General features: G+C 44.5%; 1 protein-coding gene across 6 annotated transcripts in view; it reads right to left on the bottom strand.

The window, feature by feature from the left end:
- LOC139409143 (transcriptional repressor p66-alpha-like) overlaps positions 1 to 21,231 on the bottom strand; it is a 32,948-nt gene that overhangs the window by 3,464 nt on the left and 8,253 nt on the right. The window contains exons 2-10 of one of the 6 annotated variants that reach the window (XM_071153902.1): positions 6,160 to 6,472; positions 3,266 to 3,389; positions 2,997 to 3,128; positions 2,829 to 2,903; positions 2,208 to 2,342; positions 1,436 to 1,612; positions 1,023 to 1,290; positions 439 to 848; positions 59 to 284 (exon numbers count right to left, since the gene is read on the bottom strand). In XM_071153902.1, coding sequence (XP_071010003.1) covers positions 59 to 284; positions 439 to 848; positions 1,023 to 1,290; positions 1,436 to 1,612; positions 2,208 to 2,342; positions 2,829 to 2,903; positions 2,997 to 3,128; positions 3,266 to 3,389; positions 6,160 to 6,464 — 1,852 coding nt within the window. In that variant the 5' untranslated portion in view covers positions 6,465 to 6,472. Of the gene's footprint in view, positions 1 to 58; positions 285 to 438; positions 849 to 1,022; positions 1,291 to 1,435; positions 1,637 to 2,207; positions 2,343 to 2,828; positions 2,904 to 2,996; positions 3,129 to 3,265; positions 3,390 to 6,159; positions 6,473 to 21,231 lie in introns of all 6 variants that reach the window. The other 5 variants (XM_071153900.1, XM_071153904.1, XM_071153899.1 and 2 more) reach the window with 5 other exon arrangements.

Here is a 21,231-nt window from a genome sequence, read left to right as displayed (position 1 = left end):
GAAAAAGAGAAGCAGGTGAGGACAGGGTCTTGTCTCTGTCCTGTAGAGGTTCATCTACCTGAGTTCCCGGTGGTCTGTTTCCTCCAGGCGTTGGGGTTGGCCGAGGGGTTACTGCTGCTGCCCTTTGTCCCCTGCGCCGGGCGCATGGCATGCTTACTTGGCCTGCTGGCCAGCGCGGCCGCCGTCACAGCGTTCTGCAGCTGCTGAGAGGATGTGGGGAACGAGTGACTGACACCGCGAGACCCCACCGCCTGCTGCACACTACGGGACAGTTGACCAGGGCTCTGAGAGGGGGAGGGAGAAAATATTAAGTTTAGTAACCAATGTGTTAATATAATTAAAAAGGATGCCACTGTTTTTTTAAGGTATCAAAATGTACAGACAAGCTTCCCCTTTCGTACAAGTTAGTTGTGTGTAGTGTTGCGTCCCAATGCTGACCTGCTTGATGGAGGAGTGGTGGCGGGCCACAGCCGTGCCTCTATGCTGCTGCTGAAGTTGGGCTCTGGCCTGCTTGTACTGCTGTGACACCAGCACGTGCTGCTGGTGCTCACTCTTCATCCCAGAGGAAGAGGAGGGTGTTTTGGAGACAGGAGAGGCGGCCTGATGGAGGATGCGCTGCTCTATCTCCTGCTCCTGCTGCAGGGCCTTGACGAAGGCCGCCTTCAGCCGGTTGGTGTGCTCTGCCTTCAGGGCCTTCTTCAGGTTGGACGACATGCAGTGGTCGCACAGGACGGGGCCGCTCTTCTCCGAGCGCCAGCGCGACGTGAAGTCAGTCTTGCACTGGGCGCAGGTGTGCGGCTCCTCGGGGACGGGGGTCTCCGGGGCAACAGACTGACCCTGCTGCTTGCCTGAGAGAAACACAGAAAAGTGACATGCCAGTATTACGTACCTTATGCCAGCAGCTTTCAAATAGAGCAAGGGAGGTAGAATGAAGAGATTAGCTACTACTACTACCACCATAAAAAGCATATAAAACTGCTGATACAAGGAATCAATATTTCTGAATGAAAGTTTTAACTCACCCCGTCCCAGTGTGTCCAGCAGGTTCTGCACCACCTCCTCCAGGCCCACCAGGTAGATGAACTCGTTGTTGGCTGCTGACGGCAAGAAGTTGAATTCGGGGGCGGGAGGTTTGGGAGGAGGGATATCCAGCAGGGTCTTCTCCAGCTGCTTACGCAGAGCCAGCTTGGCAGCCGCCTGGCGAGCAGCCGGGGACTCATTGGCCTGGACCGTAGACACACTGCTGCCCATCCCGGCCTGGGACGTCACGGACGAGCCCTTCTGAGAGCCCTGTGGAACAGAGACACATATTAGTCAAGATGAAAAGCAATGGAGAAGTAATGCTGTTGGAAGTCGAAGGGGTCTTAATGTAAAATGCTGGCCAGTACGTTTAGTGACCTGTGTTTCTGACTGTCCTGGGTGATAGTGGTCTGACCTGTGGTATGTTGACCAGGACGTTGGTGTTTGGGACGTTGGCTACCCTGATGAGGCCCTGCTGGATGATCCTCTGGCCCTGCACCTGGACGTTGGGGACCGAGGCTCTGGGGGCCAGCAGCAGGGGAGGAGGGCCCGACCCAGAGTGCTGCTGCTGCTGCTGCCGCAGGGACGCGATCTGCTGGGGAGATACCGCGATGGGCTGACAACGTCACACACACACACACACACACACACACACACAGGAAGATAGGGTACGGCATGGACATAAGGGAGAGGGGAGTCACACACACAGGGAGAGGGACAGAGGCAGGAGAGGGCGTGGAGAGAGAGATTGAGAGAAGATATGCAAAATATAATTGTAAAATGAATTTACTGGAAAAGACTGACAAGCGTGTGTGTTATGCATTTGGTCTATTGGTTGCAGAGAGTTCACATCCAAGGAATTTGTTTAGAAAGCAGCATAAAAATGTGAAAATATACACTGAAGATGCAGAGAATGTTAGAATTCGTATTTTTTAAAGTCAGTTAAGAATAAATACTTATTTACAATGACAGCCTACCGGGGAACAGTGGGTTAACTGCCTTGTTCAGGGGCAGAATGACAGATCTTTACCTTGTCAGCTCGTGGGTTCGATCTAGCAACCTTTCAGTTACTGGCCCAACGCTCTAACCACTAGGCTACCTGCCTTATTAATAGCTGACATTGCACAAGTACCAAAGGGGCATACTCAACAGACAACAACATAAGTATGTTTAAAAAAGGTAAGTACCAGAGTATAAGTTACCTGCGCCCCTCTGACCAGGGGTGGCATGGTGGTCTGGGAGTTCTGCTTGGACGGGACATGCTGCCCACCCCGGACTAATGGAGGAGGGATCACTGTGCCTGAGCTACGGACTGACGACACCTGGACACAAAAACAACAGGGTTTACACGCAACACAACCACATGATGAACCCATACGATGAGGGACGATTCCCAACTCAAGAGCCACACGTGTAACTCAGACCTTTGGCTAAATCATGATTTAATGGCAATGAGATTTGCCCATGAAAGCGTCACATGATCAGTGTTGACATTTGCTGGCAAGTGGCCAGTCCCTGTCATGTCATATTTCAAATTGTTTTGTCAAGTCACATACAGTAAATGCTAAAAAGAGCCATTTCACATCAGCTGTAGTGTGTCACCGCTAACTGCGTGTGATTACCTCAGACAGCACAGCATGGTTGAACAGATGACACACTGACAACAAGCTAGTACAGAGAGCTTGAATGTGCTTAGTGGCTGAATGGATGCACTGGTATACTATTACAAGGAGCGTGAATGTATGGTACACAACAGCAGCAATGTATGATTGTATTGTGTAGTAGTGGTGAGCAGTAGCTGCCTGTACCTGTAGCACTCCTTTGCCTGATGTCATGCTGCCTCTGACCAGAGGTGGAGGAGTGGCTACAGAGCCAGAGGTTGGCTGGAAGAGAGAGAGACCAGACTATTCATGGCAATCTAGGGGTTTAGCGCAAACAGTGTGTGTGTGTGTGCGCGCGCGCATTTGTTTAGATACCTTCTGTACAGTGCTCTCCTTCTGTGTCTGGCTCTGTCGTAGTTTCTTCAGCAGCACCAGCTTGGCCTCCTGTAGTCTCAGCTCCTCCATCAACTGTTTGATGATGCACTCCCTCTCATCTGGCCTGCTCTTCTACACAAGGGAAGACAGCAGGGGGTCATACACACAACTACATTAGAATGTATTTGCATCCGTGGTAGATAAAGAAACATTGTGAATAGTACAGAGGAGAGGAGTCTCTGTGTGTGTGTGTGTGTGTGTTGTCGTACCATGAGCGTGTCTGTCTTCCTGAAATGGTTCAGGCCGTTCATGACGGGGCTGGACGGCTCGTTGTCTGACAGCACTATGACGTCATTGTTTGGTGACAGGGGCTGCCTCTCTTTCTTTAAGTCACTGGGAGAAGAGAGAGAAACAAACTATTTACTTTATAAGCTAAACTCTACTAGGCAAAATGTAAACATGGAGAGCAAAACCCCCCTTGAGTGACAATCCCTCTCCTCACATAATTTGGAAATTAATTTGAGTGTGATCATACAACACTAATCACCTAGCAAATGAGAACCACTTGGGCGTGTATGCAAAAAGATACAGTAGCAAGATGGGTCCAGTAGAGGGCAGTAAATTCTAACATTTCAGTGGTCTATGAGTGAGCAGCAGTTGTGGGACACCCAAGTTGATCTGAGATCAATAGAGCCGTCATGGTGGAGTGGGAGCTCTGTTCAGAGCCCTGTCTGAATAACAAGCAGACTCCAACTCCTTACAACTGGAATATAAGAGGAGAAAATGAATGCATTCAAAACAGAGCCAAAATACGTGAGCTTCTAGGCCCGAGCTACAAGTTGCAGACTTAGGCCAGCTGTGTGATTAGTTCTGGCCTCATAGCTCCCTCTGTGGCTGTAGCTAGCTGTTGTTTCCTCCAGCCTGAGGAGGACAAAGAGGAGCAGCGGTATACAGCGTGGAGCCTGTGACGGAGAGGGGAGTGAAAGGCCGATGGAGGAGATAGCTCGCTGGCCCCTACACAGCAGGCGTCCCGCTTGTACCCAGTGGGGGAGTGAGGCTGGGAGGTGGGTAGGTGACGCTTTGTACGGACAGTAGCTATGCCTGCGGCCCCACCCCTCCCAGCTGCTGACACCAGAGTCGCAGAGCAGAGGCCCGCAGGAGACACTGGAGGGGAGAGAGAGGGGTGGGGGAGGGGAACATGGCTAGGAGACAGCCTATTGTATACACTGACTGTGTGTCTTGGGCTACGAGCTATGAGGCCAGATCTAATCACACAGCCGGCCTAAGTCTGCCACTTGCAGCTCGGCTACGGTGCAGAGGGTAGGACACAGGCATATCAACAAGGACACAGTCATCCTGGTTGGTGCAAAACATCCCAGGGCCCTGCGGTGGTAACAGGGCTGAGGCGTCGTTGTTTAGAGGGCAGGCCGAGAAAGATACAGTAGCTATGGTTTACAATCACACAATCCACAGCTGGTGATACAGAGGGCTTGTAAAGCAATGGACCAAGTAGGGCAAAAAGTAAACCAATGGATAGGACCACACACACGACCTAACCAGGAGTAACTCCTAGCCCAGGCAATGGGCAAAGCGAGGGTTATTATATATATATATATATATGGTGACGAGGTGATCATCTCCACCCTAAAAGCTGATTTGACAAGCACAAACAAAAGCCAAGTACGTGGTTACATAAGATCCAGTGGCCACGGCTTCCGTTTCTACAAGCTACTAACGTTAGTTCTCTGGAATACTTAGCAGTGTTGACTCACACTTCCTCTGAAAGAGTTAACTCATGGGAGGTAAGTATTCCTACCCGTACAAACCACTATTCATGAAACTGGACATGGACAAATGTCATCAACCGTTTGCGCTAGCCTATAACAAGGTCTTTCCGGCCAAAATAAGTGTTTCTATATCTTTCTAATTCTATGACATTGGAAAGCAACGCATATTCTATTACTCGGCACCCAATTTCTGAAACAGTTGGATCAAAATGCTAGATCTCCTTTGCAAACACTAAAAGTTCGACAAAAAAATGTGGAAACAGTAGCAGTACAGACTTAGGGTGAAGAAAAGGGCAAAGGTGACATGAGGGTGAACTACTACGATGCATAACTGCAAAGCCCTTCCTTGGCGGCTATCTTCCTTGCATACTACTGCTCTCACCTCCAGTGTATATTAATGACTCTACCAAGTGAAGAGATCACATCATGACATCAGGCATTTGGTCATGTGACACACACACACACACTCAACAACAGCCCCTCCTTTCCCCAACTGCTCCTTCCAAAGTGGAAACCATGGCAACGACCGGCTGGAACCAGTTTGTGACACATAGCCTTCATTTTGTATGAAGTGAGGCAGAGTTCAGGTGCTGGAGAAAATGGAGCCCGTCAGCCAAAGCCTCAGACTTCTCAAAATGGGTGCAGGCCACCAGGAACAGAGGGAGCACAGACATGCACTTCCTGTGTGAGAAGCCCACTCGCTAGCTAACGCAGACAGCAGTTCAAACACACCTACACATAGTTGTTGCAACACACACACACACACACACACACTAACAGCCTAGGCTTCAACTTGTCAAAAAATAACTTTCTCCATAACCAACCAACCCCCCCACCATCAACAACAGCACATGACCATCCATGCATACCCTCATAACTCATTTTAACACAACCATATCTGAAGATCTGGACAAGGCCTCTCTCACATACTGCCTCAGTAGAGACATACAACTTTCAAAATTAACCAAAACCTTAACAGCTGGATAATCAATTCAGGACATTATCAACATCATCCCATATTTGCCTTTTTGGATTTACAATGTTCCACTTTTAAAATGGTATTTTGAAGGCAAACTTGCTTTCCAAGCAAATGTCTCTTTCCAGTCATAACAAAGCACTACATTCCCTAGTCACAAATGTACCATGTGCAGACTCTAAGACAACCCATCATATTGTAAACATGCACCAAAGGCCAGATGGAAAAAATACAATTTTAGAGCAATGTTCTAAAACTAAATCCAGAGAGTGATGGTAATATTATTATTAACAAAAATAGACCACGTCTGAGGGTACCATAGTCCAGTTAGGCCTTGTTCAAATGTACAGCCAGAAAGAGTGTAGGCTTAGACCATGTGCGTAATCAGTGTTCTTCTCACCTCTTGGACGTGCTCATGTCGACAGGCCCGTCCCCGGTCTGCACCTCCACTTTGATGGTAGCCTTGACCTCGTCGGTCTTTTGGATGCTCATGCTGGCCTCCTTGGCTGCCTGCTCCATCTTCACCACATCTCCTCCCCCCACAGCCACTAGAGCTATAGGGCCGTCTGCTGCAGGTGGCTGTTCACTGTTCTCCAGCTTCACCTTCTTAATGTCCAGCTCCCCCCCGGGGCTGCCAGGGGCCACCACGTCCCTCTCCAGGGCCCGCTTCTGGCTGCGCGTCTGACGCACCGCCTCCTCCGACATCGCTCTACCTGGCGACACAGAACGAGAGACAGGGGGGTTAAAGATATGGATAAACAACAGAGGTCTGTGTCAGCGGCGGGCAGGCTGAAGTAGCATCGCACCACCCCAAGATGAGATGGAAGTTGAACACTGGCTGATAATGAGTGGTCATGCTAATGCAAACACCACTGTCGGGGAAAGATAAACAAACACTGGACCAATTCAACAGTGAGGCACTTGACCAATGAAAACTGGACAAATCTAGGCCTAAATGCTCAGAGGCACCATATCAGTGTGGATGTGTGGTAGCGGGCCGGTCAGTAATTCCTCCAGCTGTGCTGGAGAGGGGGGGCTCTCTGTCTGACTGACCTGACTGCAGCACAGGCCTGCCTCAGTGCCAGCTCCCCAGATGCTGACCCAAATCCCCCATCATTAAAGTAATAGCAGAGGATGGAGCAGGAGGGAGACACACTCAGCTTGAACATCAGCCTGACCCACAAGTATGGCACTACACCATAGATAAAGCATACACTCACACAGACATGAACATCTCACAGACGCACAGGTTATGAACTGGAACAAGAATCAGAGCTCAGTGTGTACTTGACACTGTGTGTGTGTTCTGGACTAGAGTTGAAGTACAGGGAAGGGGGGGTTTGGAAGACCATTAGGCCTACTCTTATCTCCTTTCAAGCCTGCTGACTCCAGTACTTCTAGTCTGCCGTCTCCCCTTAAGTAAATATAATTGCCTCATCACTCCCCTTATAGAGGTTGTAAACAATCATTGGGGCAGCCACTGTATAGACTACCTGAGTGTACACACTTCTACCATCAGATAAAGAAGGCTGACTCAAGGTCTTTCTCATCCACTGTGACATCACCAGAGCAGAGCTCCATATTACCCTTCCCAAGATTCTATGGGAGACACAAAGCCTTTCCATGAGAACTGGTTTAAACCAGTCTGAGGGTTGAGAAGAGGCTGGAGGGAGCAGGTTTTAACCCAGAGAGACCGACTGGCAGCAGGAGAGGCCACAGCCTCCTGCCACTGGGAGATTTGAGGGGGGGGCAGAGATGCTGTCGCCTGCATTCCAAAACACAAATGTCTGCCAGAGAACAGGAGGCGGACAGCATCACACCCACCACTGAAAAATGTACAGAGACAACTGAAGGATGCAAAATGGCAATCAATCTATAACACCGAACCAATCACTATCAATAGTGAAGTGATCCATGTCCAAAACATGTCAACTTTATTTAGGTCTAATTGCTTAAAACATTGATTGTTAATGACACACACACACACACTGAATCAATAGATTAATTCAGAGGGGAAAAAAGGAGACTTAAGAGATTCGAACGCCTAGATTTCAGTATGATCTGTATTTAATTAATTCAGGTGGTGACACAATATGCTGTAGAATAAAACATCCACCAGTGCTCTGAATCGTGTTTACCCTTTCACATCTGGAAACCATAACGTTGGCCATGTTCAATTAGTGTCATAAACTGTGCCCTATAAAATGTGCTGGCACATTAGAATCAGGGCTTTACAAAATTTGTACGCATGAAAACATCTTTGCTATGGCTCACATCAAAACAGCTCAATGGGTGAACCACACCTCGGGTTGGCCTGTCAAACAAGGAACTAATTTTCACACTTGCGTACCTTGGAGTGTGTACAAGGCCAGCCTAAACCCTCAGTCACTCAGGCTACTTTCTGCAAAATGGCTATTGTAATATCATCTTGACACAAGCACAAAAATACATTCACCAGTCAAGGTTAAGAATAAACATGTCGAGTAAATTGCTTTGATGACTGTAAACTAAATCGATGATGCTCACAAGGCCCATAAATTCATCTAGGGCTTGTCAAGAGTATGCAATTGACAACAAACTCACTTGTGACAAAAAAAACAACACTTGATTGCCAGTTTGTTGGACCTGTAACTGAGTTGAGTGGATCAGTCTGAAATTCTCCAATGTTGGTTGGGACTCAGTTCAATTCCCACTTGACTTAAAGCACACATAAGAAGAAAGAAAAAAAACAGATGCTTGGACTTGGAGTTTTAGTGAGTCATTGGGAGCTGAACACACACACACACACACACACACACATTTCACCCTAGGAAACCAATACCAGCCACTCCTAGCACTGATGCTTAGACTACCTAAACAGGATTCAAATTCAAACACCCCCAAACATGAGAAGTAGTACAGCTGGGCAATACATCTAATTAATGTTTCAGCAAGATATTCCAAATGCCTGTATCACAAGAATGTAGCTCTGATTGAAGGAGATGAGAACACTCTTTCTGCTGTGACTGCACCTTCCCATTCACACACCAAGCTCCTCCCCCTGCAACTCAGAACAACAAAGATGAAAGATCACGTCTTTCTCTCTGACAAGTGGTTTCAACTCACTATTTGCATTTAAGGTTTGGTCGAATATTTATTTATTTATTTATTTTATTTAAAAAAATTAAAAATCGCTCATATGAACTAGAGGTCGACCGGCTATGATTTTTCAACGCCGATACCAATTATTGGTGGACCAAAAAAAGCTGATACCGATTAAATCGGCCGATTATATTATTAATAAATAAATAAATATTATATATGGTATAATAATAATAATAATAATAACAATTACAACAATACTGAATGAATACTGAATGAACACTTATTTTAACTTAATATGATATATCATAATATGATACATCAATAAAACAAATTTAGTCTCCAATAAATAATGAACCATGTTCAATTTGGTTTAAATAATGCAAAAACAAAGTGTTGGAGAACAAAGTAAAAGTGCAATATTTGCCATGTAAATGAAAAGTTAACTTAAGTTCCTTGCTCAGAACTTGAGCACATATGAAAGCTGGTGGTTCCTTTTAACATGAGTCTTCAATATTCCCAGGTAAGATGTTTTAGGAATTCTAGGACTCTCTCTCTCTCTATACCATTTGTATTTCATACACCTTTGACTATTGGATGTTCTTATAGGCACTATAGTATTGCCAGCCTAATCTCGGGAGTTGATAGGATTGATAGGATGTGCATACATTTATTTTGTCCCCCTACACCAAACGCGATCACGACATGCAGGTTAAAATATCAAAACAAACTGACAATGAGATTAATTTGGGGACAGCTCAAAAAGCATTAAACATGTATGGCAATTTAGCTAGTTAGCTTGCACTTGCTAGCTAATTTGTCCTATTTAGCTAGCTCGCTGTTGCTAGCTAATTTGTCCTGGGATATAAACATTGAGTTGTTATTTTACCTGAAATGCACAATGTCCTCTACTCCGACAATTAATCCACACATAAAACGGTCAACCGAATCGTTTCTAGTCATTGCTCCTCCTTCCAGGCTTTTTCATCTTTGAACTTATATGGTGATTGGCATCTACACTTTCATCTATTCTTTCAGTGAAATACGAAACCGTTCCGTATTTTATTGAACGGGTGGCATCCCTAAGTCTAAATATTGCTGTTACATTGCACAACCTTCAATGTTATGTCATAATTATGTACAATTCTGGCAAATTAATTACGGTCTTTGTTAGGAAGAAATGGTCCTCACACAGTTCGCAATGAGCCAGGCAGCCCAAACTGCTGCATATACCCTGAGACTCTGCTTGCACAGAACGCAAGAGAAGTGACACAATTTCCCTAGTTAAAAGAAATTCATGTTAGGAGGCAATATTAACTAAATATGCAGGTTTAAAAATATATAATTGTGTATTGATTTTAAGAAAGGCATTGATGTTTATGGTTAGGTACAACGACAGTGCTTTTTTCGCGAATGCGCTTGTTAAATCATCACCTGATTGGCAAAGTAGGCTGTGATTCGATGATAAACTAACAAGCACCGCATCGATTATATGCAACGCATGACAAGCTAGATAAACTAGGAATATCATCAACCATGTGTAGTTAACTAGTGATTATGTTAAGATTGATTGTTTTAATGCTAAAATAGCAACTTACCTTGGCTCCTTGCTGCACTCGCGTAACAGGTGGTCAGCCTGCCACGCAGTCTCCTCGTGGAGTGCAATGTAATCAGCCATAATCGGTGTCCAAAAATGCCAATTACCGATTATTATGAAAACTTGAAATCGGCCCAAATTATTCAGCCATTCCGATTAAATCGGTCGACCTCGAACATGGACACCGAAACACATTGAGACATCATTTCACTATAATGGAGGACAACTGAACCTTTCTAACTATAGTCTTTTTGTCTCAACTCTGCATGAAGAGCAGAGCAGACCCCTAAAAACAGACTATCAATGAACATTGATTCTGGAAAATGAATGTAGCAGTTTAGCCACAGACCTATACTAGCTGTCTAGTCTGTGTTTTATGTACAATGAGCATAAAAAACTATTATATAACGAATTGGCACCTCGTTCTCATTCTGAGAAATAAAATATTGAAATCAAGTGGCCCATCTGAACAAAGTGGACAGGCTAGCATGCTGTTCAAACAGTTGGAGACGGACAGAAGGGTGCGTTCATAACAATTTGACTGTTCTACCATGTTAACCAGCAAATAGATCCAAGTTGGCTAGATTTTAAATATGAAAGATTATCTGGCTACTCACTAGCATGTGGAATTATGCATTACAGATTGATTATGAGACCTAACTGTGTTCATTTTCTACAGCTAATGCCTGCTACGAGATGCATGGTTCTGGTAACATTTCTAACAAGGGTATTTTCATAGACTTGAAAGCCAGACCAGTGATTATTACAAAGAGAAAGCAGATTAAACTACTTTACCATTTAGCCTATGTATAATTTCACAAGCCCTGACTTCATTAGATTATTGCTGACTGTTTGAAAAGCAGCGTATTTTACCTGTAAATTGTACAACAAAAGCTTATTTAGAGACAATATAATACATTGATATATATATTGTGAATCGCCATAAATTTGAAAAATAATCAAATCAAATAGATTATTTTTAGGCCATATCGCCCAGCCCTAAGAGGAACCAGTTGGCCAGGCTGCTGAAACTGTTCAGCTCAGCTTTTTTCACCCACTCAGCACTTGCATTGCCACAGAGCTATAGTGATTCATAATATCCCCCACATCTGCTCAATGTTTCACTAAAATCTGCCTATTTTCCAGGAAGGCAGGGCATTTTCAACTAAAACAAACAGAGGCCCGATTTAGGAAGCTCAAGCAATGATAACAGAACCAAGAGAGGTGGAGGGCACGAGAGGTGGAGGCAAGAGGGACCCTGCCTATAAAATGGTGGGGTGGAAACACTGTTGCGCTAAGAGGGACTGAGCACTGCGGCATAACAAGGACAGATGTGCCCCGTTTCTACCCATCCATGAGCACAAAGGGCATCTATCTGAAAGGGGTGGAGCATGCATGAACCACAGAGCACACAGCTCTTTACTATCATGCCCTGAGCTCACACATTCACAAACACACTTAGTGACACTGGAGGGAACTGGTGGTCGCTGAACGTCCTCCCTGAATGCAGCCAGGGACAGCAGGGCTCAAAATGGCCGCAGGGCCTGAGTGGCACAGCACAGTGTAGTATTATTACCTGCTCTTGACGTAGGTCTACATGTGAATCATAGGAGCCAGAATGGCCTCTGCAATTCCCTCCCTGCTGATGACATCCAGTAGAGTCATCTCTAAGGGAGCTATTCTTGTTTGTAGCTCAGGCATGCATGACTCATCTCATAGTAGATGGATGGTATCATGAAGATGTAACATTTGAGAGACTTATGTGCCAGTCCTCAAATGTCACGTCACACTTCACCTACCTACCACCCTGTTGAAGCTCATTTGCTATTCACCAAGTAATGTCTATCTATAGATAGGTTTCCATCCAATTGGCGACAGATTTTCATGCAAATATTCCAAAATCTGCATTAAACAATATGTGCATTTTCCCACCAAATTGACTAAAGGCTGGGCGTGATAACGTAGTGCACATAAAAATAACTTGCCGTTAAATTCCCATTTACTGAATAAAAGTTCAAATGCGTTTCCAACTTTGATGGTTGTCACAAAAATGTCTGCGTTATATAGCAAAATGTGCCCACTCAGGTCTTGGCACGTGCTCTCTAGCCAACAGCTCTCAGATACAGTGTGGGTAGGCTACCTACATGAGATTATTATGGACAAAAGAGCCAGATTACTTTTATTTGTCAAATGTCAGCCAAGCGTCAATCACCATGTGATTGTTATTCCAAGTTTACGTCAAGATGGTTATTATATCAATATTAACAAATAAAGGCCTTTCACTGCAATTTCTAGCATAGTTAATTTTACAGACAAAAATATCCCACCTTGTCTAGCGTATTTTGTTTTGTCGACATTAGGAACGTTTACCGCCAAATTTGCTGTTTCCATCAGGCCCGTCTTGACATGTAATTTATTTGCATAAAAACAGTTCGATGGAAACCTGGATTATGTGAGAAAAATCAGGAGATGTTGCATTAGACAACCTCTGGGAAAACAGACAGAGCAATAAACAGTAGAGTACAGCTAAAACGTATGTACTAAAAGGCCAAGTAGGAAAGTGAGAGTTTATCCATTCACTGCCATTCAAAGTAACGTGAGAGGGATTGACTGGGGAAATAACATGGCAACAGTACTTCAACCAGTCATCTGCACTGACACGGGCTGAGAGTACTTTGGAAGCAGGTGATGGCAGGAAGGTACCAGGAAGGAGTGGAATGAAGAGAGTGCTTAGAGCCCATACAAGGACAGATTGATGACATTTCTTTCTGCCTCTCACTATAGGGTGTCAATCAGGAGACTGTGCTGTGAGAATTGAGCCTTGCTTTCAGTCAATGACCCTCCATTCAAGAAAACAAAAGCATTTCATCATGAAAAGACAGGAAAAAACAAGTTCAGGATTTCTTTCATTACTTGAAAATGGCCAGTACAAAACATTGAAAAACATGTTTAGTTTGAAATAGAGTGTAGATCATTCTTGCTGTGGGCAGAGGGCCAAGTATGGATCTAGAATCAATGATGGTGTCATTAGGCACCATCTGGCAACTCCAGTGAGAGTCAGTAAAATACAGTGGAATTTGGAAGACAATTTCATCTCACAAATAACCCCAATCTGTCGATCAACACCCGTAATGTAAAGGAATCAACAGGTCCGACTGAAGTAGGCTATGCATTTCAAACAAGCAAAACACCATGTGTGACATCTCAAAAGTTTGTTTGCCTCAAGTGGGGGTGGAGTGAGACAACCTGGTCTCAGAGCATTTTGTATTATTCTCTATGTAAATTCGAGACACTCCATGTGATATGCTAGGTTACATTTTGTATGGTTGCATAAGGAAGATGGTTACTTAAGGCAAAAAAGAAAGGAAGGTGGTTGGGTCGGCGTATAACAAACTTCTAGCAACCCAAAGGTTTGCAAGTTGGAATCTCATCACGGATATCTTCAGCATTTCAGCTAATTAGCAACTTTAACAACGTACTACTATGCATGTTAGCTAACCCTTCCTCTAACCTTAACCCTTCACCTAGCCCCTAGACTAGCTAATGTTAGTGAGATAGCTAACGTTAGCCACCTAGCTACAATTTGTAACATATCATACATTAAGAAAATTAGTAACATACTGTACATAATGCAAATTCGTAACATAATAAATTGTCATTCTTAAAACATATGAAATGGATGATGGACATCCATAAATTAATACATACCATATCATACTAAAATGGAATGTCTCAGATTTATGTACAGAATAATATAAAATGCTCTTAGCACATCACACGATATAAAGTGTTTTAAGTTTGCAAAGGTGATGGTAACATAGTATGTATCAGAAAACAAATGCTTTAATTGGACTCGATAACTGGCTTTGTAATGTACAGCGTTAATCTACACAATCTAAAGGCAAACCGTCACCTCAGGTTTCTAAATGACGTGTGCTCATACATTGCACTCTATCCATTATCAACAGGGTTGGAAAATTACACCGGCCAAATGCTCGGCCTCCAACCGCAAGGCACTACAGAGGATAGTGCGAATGGCCCAGTACATCACTGGGGCCAAGCTTCCTGCCATCCAGGACCTCAAAACCAGGCGGTGTCAGAGGAAGGACCTGAAAATTGTCAAAGACTCCAGCCACCTAGTTATAGACTGTTCTCTCTGATACCACACAGCAAGTGGTACTGGAGAGCCAAGTCTAGGTCCAAGAGGCTTCTAAACAGCTTCTACCCCCAAGCCATAAGACTCCTGAACATCTAGTCAAATGGCTACCGAGACTATTCACATTGCTGCCGCTGCCCCCACCCCACTGCCACTCTCTGATGTCATCTATGCATAGTCACTTTAATTAAACTCCACTGTCGGTTAGGGGCTTGTAAGTTACTATTTCACTGTAAGGTTGTATTGTTGTATTCGGCGCATGTGACTAATACATTTGAATGTATTTCACCAGCCACTTTGGCGGGTGGTCACACAAATTATTTGGTTTTTAATCCAAAGGCCACATGTAGAAGTTGGTCGAATTGACAATGCTACTAAAGTGTGACTTTGCCCTCGTGTTTCTTGGCCAGTTATATAGTAATACATGTATTGTTTTAGAAAAACAGAAAGCATGCTCATTTACCAACTGAATTAGTTTAGGCCCATTCCATTTTAACCGATTCCTGCTATAAACAATGGATCGATTACACAGTTGGCTAGAACAATATGGAGAACCTGGTATGACTCTCCTGTGAGCACATTCTATTTTCAGATGAAATCCTTCAGGGGTATAGGATCAATCAAAATGCTCAATTTCCTCAGGCTGCTAGCTAACCTCTTCTATCTGATATGTAAATTACCTTCCATAGGGATTGGATTTAGCGAGCTAGAACATTAACAGCACACTGACACTTTTAAAACGGGTCAGTGAGAGAGGGAGACAACATAATATTGTCCAATAAATGGGCTACACACAAAGCTATTAAATCTCCTTCCTATGCAATTAGTGTCCATCTGTTCCCTGTGATACACATTTTAAATTCGGCATATCGTCCTAGATATGAATAACGCAAAATGCATTTGTTTAATTATTCATTTAAGCACTACAGATCGTGTTTTAGGTTCAGAATGACGTCAACTCCTAATATGAATTTAGAAAGAAAGTAAAACTTCAACCCGCTGCATTTTCTTTGGAATATCTGATTGTGACAAAAAACACATTGCTTAATCTGGTTCCACCAAGCTGAGTACATGGAGACTAAACAGAGAGTGAGAGAGAGCATAGAAAGAAGAGTGAAAGAGAGGGAGCCAGCTGACTGGGTGGTGGGGGAGGGTAGAGTGGCTGGCCATAGATCTACTGTACACTGATAAACACTTTTCCTCTTCAGCGTCCTCACTCTCCGTCTCCCATTGGTTGTGGCAGCATGGAGGCAGGGAGGGTGCCCCTACTGGTTCGGTCCTGAACACCAAGGGTTAAGCCCTGCCATTTTAACGCAACTGACAGATCAGGCCATTAGGGTGTTACCTAACAAAATGGAGGCCTTTAACCCTGCATCTACCAGAGTGAGGCTCCACCTGGATTCCCCTTAGCAACCGGACGGCGACCGAAGGCACGCGCAAAGCCCAAGAGGTGCAGCCAGCCCCCTACACGTGAGCACAAAGGAATGTGCACGTACGGAAAAGACTCAATCACAAACACCAAGCACACTGCCCCCCCTCAAACATACACGCACGCGCGAACACACACACACACACACACAATCCCAGTTTCTGAGAGGAAAAGGACTACTTTACATTAGTGTTTGCAGTCACGATGCAGGCCGATCGAGCCGCAGCATGCATTGGGACATTAAGAGCAGATTAGTTCATAGATCATAATTAGTATGAAATACCAGCCGCTGTACCTCTGATTCCATTAACCATGTGATCTTCATGATGATACTGCCAGCGGATAAACTGATCAGCTAGACTAGACTTGTTTTAGCTTGAAGTCCTGAATTTGAATGGCAGCACTGTTGAAGTTGAGTTTACCCTGCTCAATAGGTCAACTACCTGGACCGTGATTCTGCAGAACTCAAAGTGAAGGGTTGCATTATAGGTCTATGCTGACTCAGAGAACACAATGACTAACTAAACTTAAAAGAACTTCCCCGTCACAGGGGTGGGCAATTCCAGTCCTCGAGGGCCTGATTGGTGTCACAGTTTTGCCCCAGCCCTGACTCCAATAATCACCTAATAATGATCTTCAGTTTAGAATGCAATTTGATTAAATCAGTTGTGTTTGCTAGGGATGGAGAAAAAGTGTGACACCAAATCAGGCCCTCGAGGACTGGAGTTGCCCACCCCTGCAGGCTAGCACATAGCCTACTTGAGGCAATATGCTGGTAACAATACTTGAACGAAAAGGCTACCTGTAGCCTAAAAATAATTTCTACCCTAGTATATGGAAAAATACCCTTCTTAAAAGGGATATTTTATCCCAATCATATAATGCATCGCCACACTATTTACTTTGTACTGAAAGTGATACATCTTGAAAACTTACTGCTGACATGGGATCATATCAACAGTGGACTAATGAACAAAATAATCAAATATGTTTGCGTAAAATATCCCTTTAAATCTCTACTGTTATAAGGTGTTTGTGAATCCTGATGCAAATTCCCTTAAAGGCATACTATGGGATTTTGCCACGAACTGCCTTCCTACTGGATGCAGAGACTTAAATGGTATCCATGAGTTCATCTGACTCGGGAAGTAGATAAAGGGCCTCGTGCCAAAATCCCGAAGTATTCCTTTAAATCATACAGTACACATAACCTAGCAACAGCATATATGCTCCATATTCCCAGAGGAAAGGGAATCCCCTCTGGGAATATGGAGCAATTTCTGTGCCAACAGAAATTGTATTTGAATTCCATTATTTTGAATTTGTATTAGGATATTGAATTTGAAATGCACATATTGAATCATTGAATTCATAAATGTAACTTGTATTACATGATTTTAAACTGTATTGAATGAAGTGCATTCTGTTAAATTGTATTGAATATAAAATTTTGCATATATACACATACATAGCATTCATTGTCTGTGTATCAAGAAATGTGGCTTGTCACCAAAAGCACTCACAAACTTCTACAGATGCACAATCGAGAGCATCCTGGCGGGCTGTATCACCGCCTGGTACGGCAACTGCTCCGCCCTCAATCATAAGGCTCTCCAGAGGGTAGTGAGGTCTGCACAACGCATCACCGGGGGCAAACTACATCCCCTCCAGGACACCTACACCACCCGATGTCACAGGAAGGCCATAAAGATCATCAAGGACATCAACCACCCGAGCCACTGCCTGTTCACCCCGCTATCATCCAGAAGGCGAGGTCAGTACAGGTGCATCAAAGCTGGGACCGAGAGACTGAAAAACAGCTTCTATCTCAAGGCCATCAGACTGTTAAACAGCCACCACTAACATTGAGTGGCTGCTGCCAACACACTGACACTGACTCAACTCCAGCCACTTTAATAATGGGAATTGATGGGAAATGATGTAAATATATCACTAGCCACTTTAAACAATGCTACCTTATATAATGTTACTTACCCTACATTATTCATCTCATACGCATACGTATATACTGTACTCTATATCATCGACTGTATCCTTATGTAATACATGTATCACTAGCCACTTTAACTATGCCACTTTGTTTACATACTCATCTCATATGTATATACTGTACTCGATACCATCTACTGTATCTTGCCTATGCTGCTCTGTACCATCACTCATTCATATATCCTTATGTACATATTCTTTATCCCCTTACACTGTGTACAAGACAGTAGTTTTGGAATTGTTAGTTAGATTACTTGTTGGTTATTACTGCATTGTCGGAACTAGAAGCACAAGCATTTCGCTACACTCGCATTAACATCTGCTAACCATGTGTATGTGACAAATAAAATTTGATTTGATTTGAAGTTAAACTATAATTTCAAGGTTATTATAAGTTTCATAATCAATTTCCCTGATGCAGTTTTGAAATTCAGTTCTCTAAATTCAGATCCAAAACCAGAGACAACATCCTGGTACTTTGCCAGCCAGGAAAAGTAGAACAGAACAGATAGAGCGTTTGAATCTATGTGATATAACCAAAGCTAGTAGTATAAACAGTGTGATTTCTGGTGCTTTTTTGAAGACAATGTGGCATGTTTATTTCTTCCTATAAATTTGGCTCAAGCATTAATAATGGCGCAGGAGAGGATGGCTGACGTTTTTACGGTCTCCTAACCAACTGTTCTATTTTGTTTGTAATTCATTTTGTACATAATGTTGCTGCTACCGTCTGGACATCAGAACAGCGATTACTCACCACGAACTGTACAAACATTTTTTATTTAAAATGAGTCCGACGTGAGAGAAATACTGCCCGAAAAAAGGGGGAGTAGGGCGGGGTGCCTTGCAAGAATTCGCTGACGAGTAGGTAAACCACCACTACCCTCTGTATTATTGGCCAACGTGCAATGTAGCTGACACGGTACAAATCTGTCATTCTGGCCATGAGCAAGGCAGTTAACCCACTGTTCCCCGGGCGCTGATGACGTGCTGATGAGGTGGATGTCAATTACGGCAGCCCCCCGCAACTCTATGATTCAGAGTGGTTGAGTTAAATGCGGAAGACTTAAGTTGAATGCATTCAGCTGTACAACTGACTAGGTATCCCCCTTTCCCAATCATTGGAAAACAAACTGGACGATCTACGATCAAGACCATCCAACCAATTAGACGTTAACTGTAATATCTTATGTTTCAACGAGACGTGGCTGAACGAGAACACGGATAATATAGAGATGGCTGGCTTCTCTGTGTTTCGGCAGGACAGAGCAGCTACGTCTGGTAAGACGAGGTTGCGTGTCTATTTGTCAATAACTGCTAGTACGCAATGTCTAACGTGCTGACCAGACCGGACACGTTGCAAAATAATTATACACATACATTTTATTTAATCATTCCACTCACACTGCTCGCAGGCGTCTGTGTAGCCAGGCGCTAAAACTTGGTTATTTATTAAGTCCTGCCTCTCCCATCTCCTCATTGGTTTTTAGGAGCATATACCCACATGGGTGATTGGACCTCAATTCAGCTTTCAAACACCAGTCGGTTGTGGTAATGCACCTTAAAGTTGGTTGCCAATCGCCATATAAAGTCCAAAGGAAGAAGCATGAAGGAACGAGGAGGGATGACTAGAAATTAATTCAGTTTACAGTTTTATCTGTGGATTAATTGTCAGAGTAGAGGACCTTGTCCATTTCAGGCAAAATAACAACCCAATGTTTATATCCCAGAGTTTGTTTTGATATTTCAAACTCCCGTGTCCGGTGTGGATGGACAAAAAAAAAAGAACTTACGTGCGACTAAGATTGAATCCTACTACACCGGCTCTGACGCTCATCGGATATGGCAGGGCTCAAACTATTACGGACTACAAAGGGAAACCTAACTGCGAGCTGCCCAGTGACGCAAGCCTACCAGACGGGCTAAATGCCTGTTATGCTTGCTTCAAGACAAGCAACACTGAAGCATGCATGAGAGCACCAGATGTTCTGGACGACTGTGTGATCACGCTCTCAGTTGCCGATGTGAGCAAGACCTTTAAACAGGTCAACATTCACAGAGCCGCAGGGCCACACGGATTACCAGGACATGTACTCAGAGCATGGGCGGACCAACTGCAAGTGTCTTCACTGACATTTTCAACCTCTCCCTGGCCGAGTCTGTAATGCCTACATGTTTCAAAACAGACCACCATAGTCCTTGTGCCCAAGAAAGCGAAGGTTAACCTGCCAAACTGATTACCGTCCCGTAGCACTCACGTCACTAGCCATGAAGTGCTTTGAAAGGCTGGTCATGGCTCAACATCCACACCATCATGCCATAAGACCCACACCCACTAGACCCACTCCAATTCGCATACCGCCCCAACAGGTCACGCAATCTCAATCGCATTCCACACTGCCCTTTCCCACCTATGTGAGAATGTTGTTCTTGACTACAGCTCAGCGTTCAACACCATACTGCCCACAAAGTGCATCACTAAGCTAAGGACCCTGGGACTGAACACCTCCCTCTGCAACTGGATCCTGGACTTCCTGACGGGCCACCCCCAGGTGGTAAGGGTAGGCAACAACATGTGCCACGCTGATCCTCAAAACTGGGGCCACTTAAGGGTGCGTGCTCAGTCCCCTCCTGTACTCCCTGTTCCCCCACGGAGTCGTGCTTGGCCACGGAGCCAACACCATCATTATGTTTGCTGACGACACAACAGTGGTAGGCCTGATCACCGACAACGACGAGACAGCCTATAGAGAGGTCAGAGACCTGGCAGTGTGGTGCCAGGACAACAACATTTCAATGTGAGCAAGACAAAAGGGTCTGATCATGGACTATAAGAAAAGGAGGGCCAAACAAGCCCCCATTAACATTGACGGGGCTGTAGTGGAGCGGGTCGAGAGTTTCAAGTTCCTTGGTGTCCACATCACCAACAAACTACCATGGTCCAAACACACCAAGACAGTTGTGAAGAGGGCACGACAACACCTTTCCCCCTCAGGAGATTGAAAAGATTTGGCATGGGTCCCGAAATCCTCAAAAGGTTCCACAGCCGCACCAGAGAGCATCCTGACCGGTTACATCACCGCCTGGTATGGCAACTGCTTGGCATCTGCCTGTAAGGCACTACAGAGGGTAGTGTGAACGGCCCAGTACATCACTGGGGCCAAGCTTCCTGACATCCAGGACCTATATACTAGGTGGT

This window comes from Oncorhynchus clarkii, chromosome 5, assembly GCF_045791955.1.
Source record: "Oncorhynchus clarkii lewisi isolate Uvic-CL-2024 chromosome 5, UVic_Ocla_1.0, whole genome shotgun sequence".
Classification (NCBI taxonomy): domain Eukaryota; kingdom Metazoa; phylum Chordata; class Actinopteri; order Salmoniformes; family Salmonidae; genus Oncorhynchus; species Oncorhynchus clarkii.
This window is presented reverse-complemented; position numbering and strand designations above follow the sequence as displayed.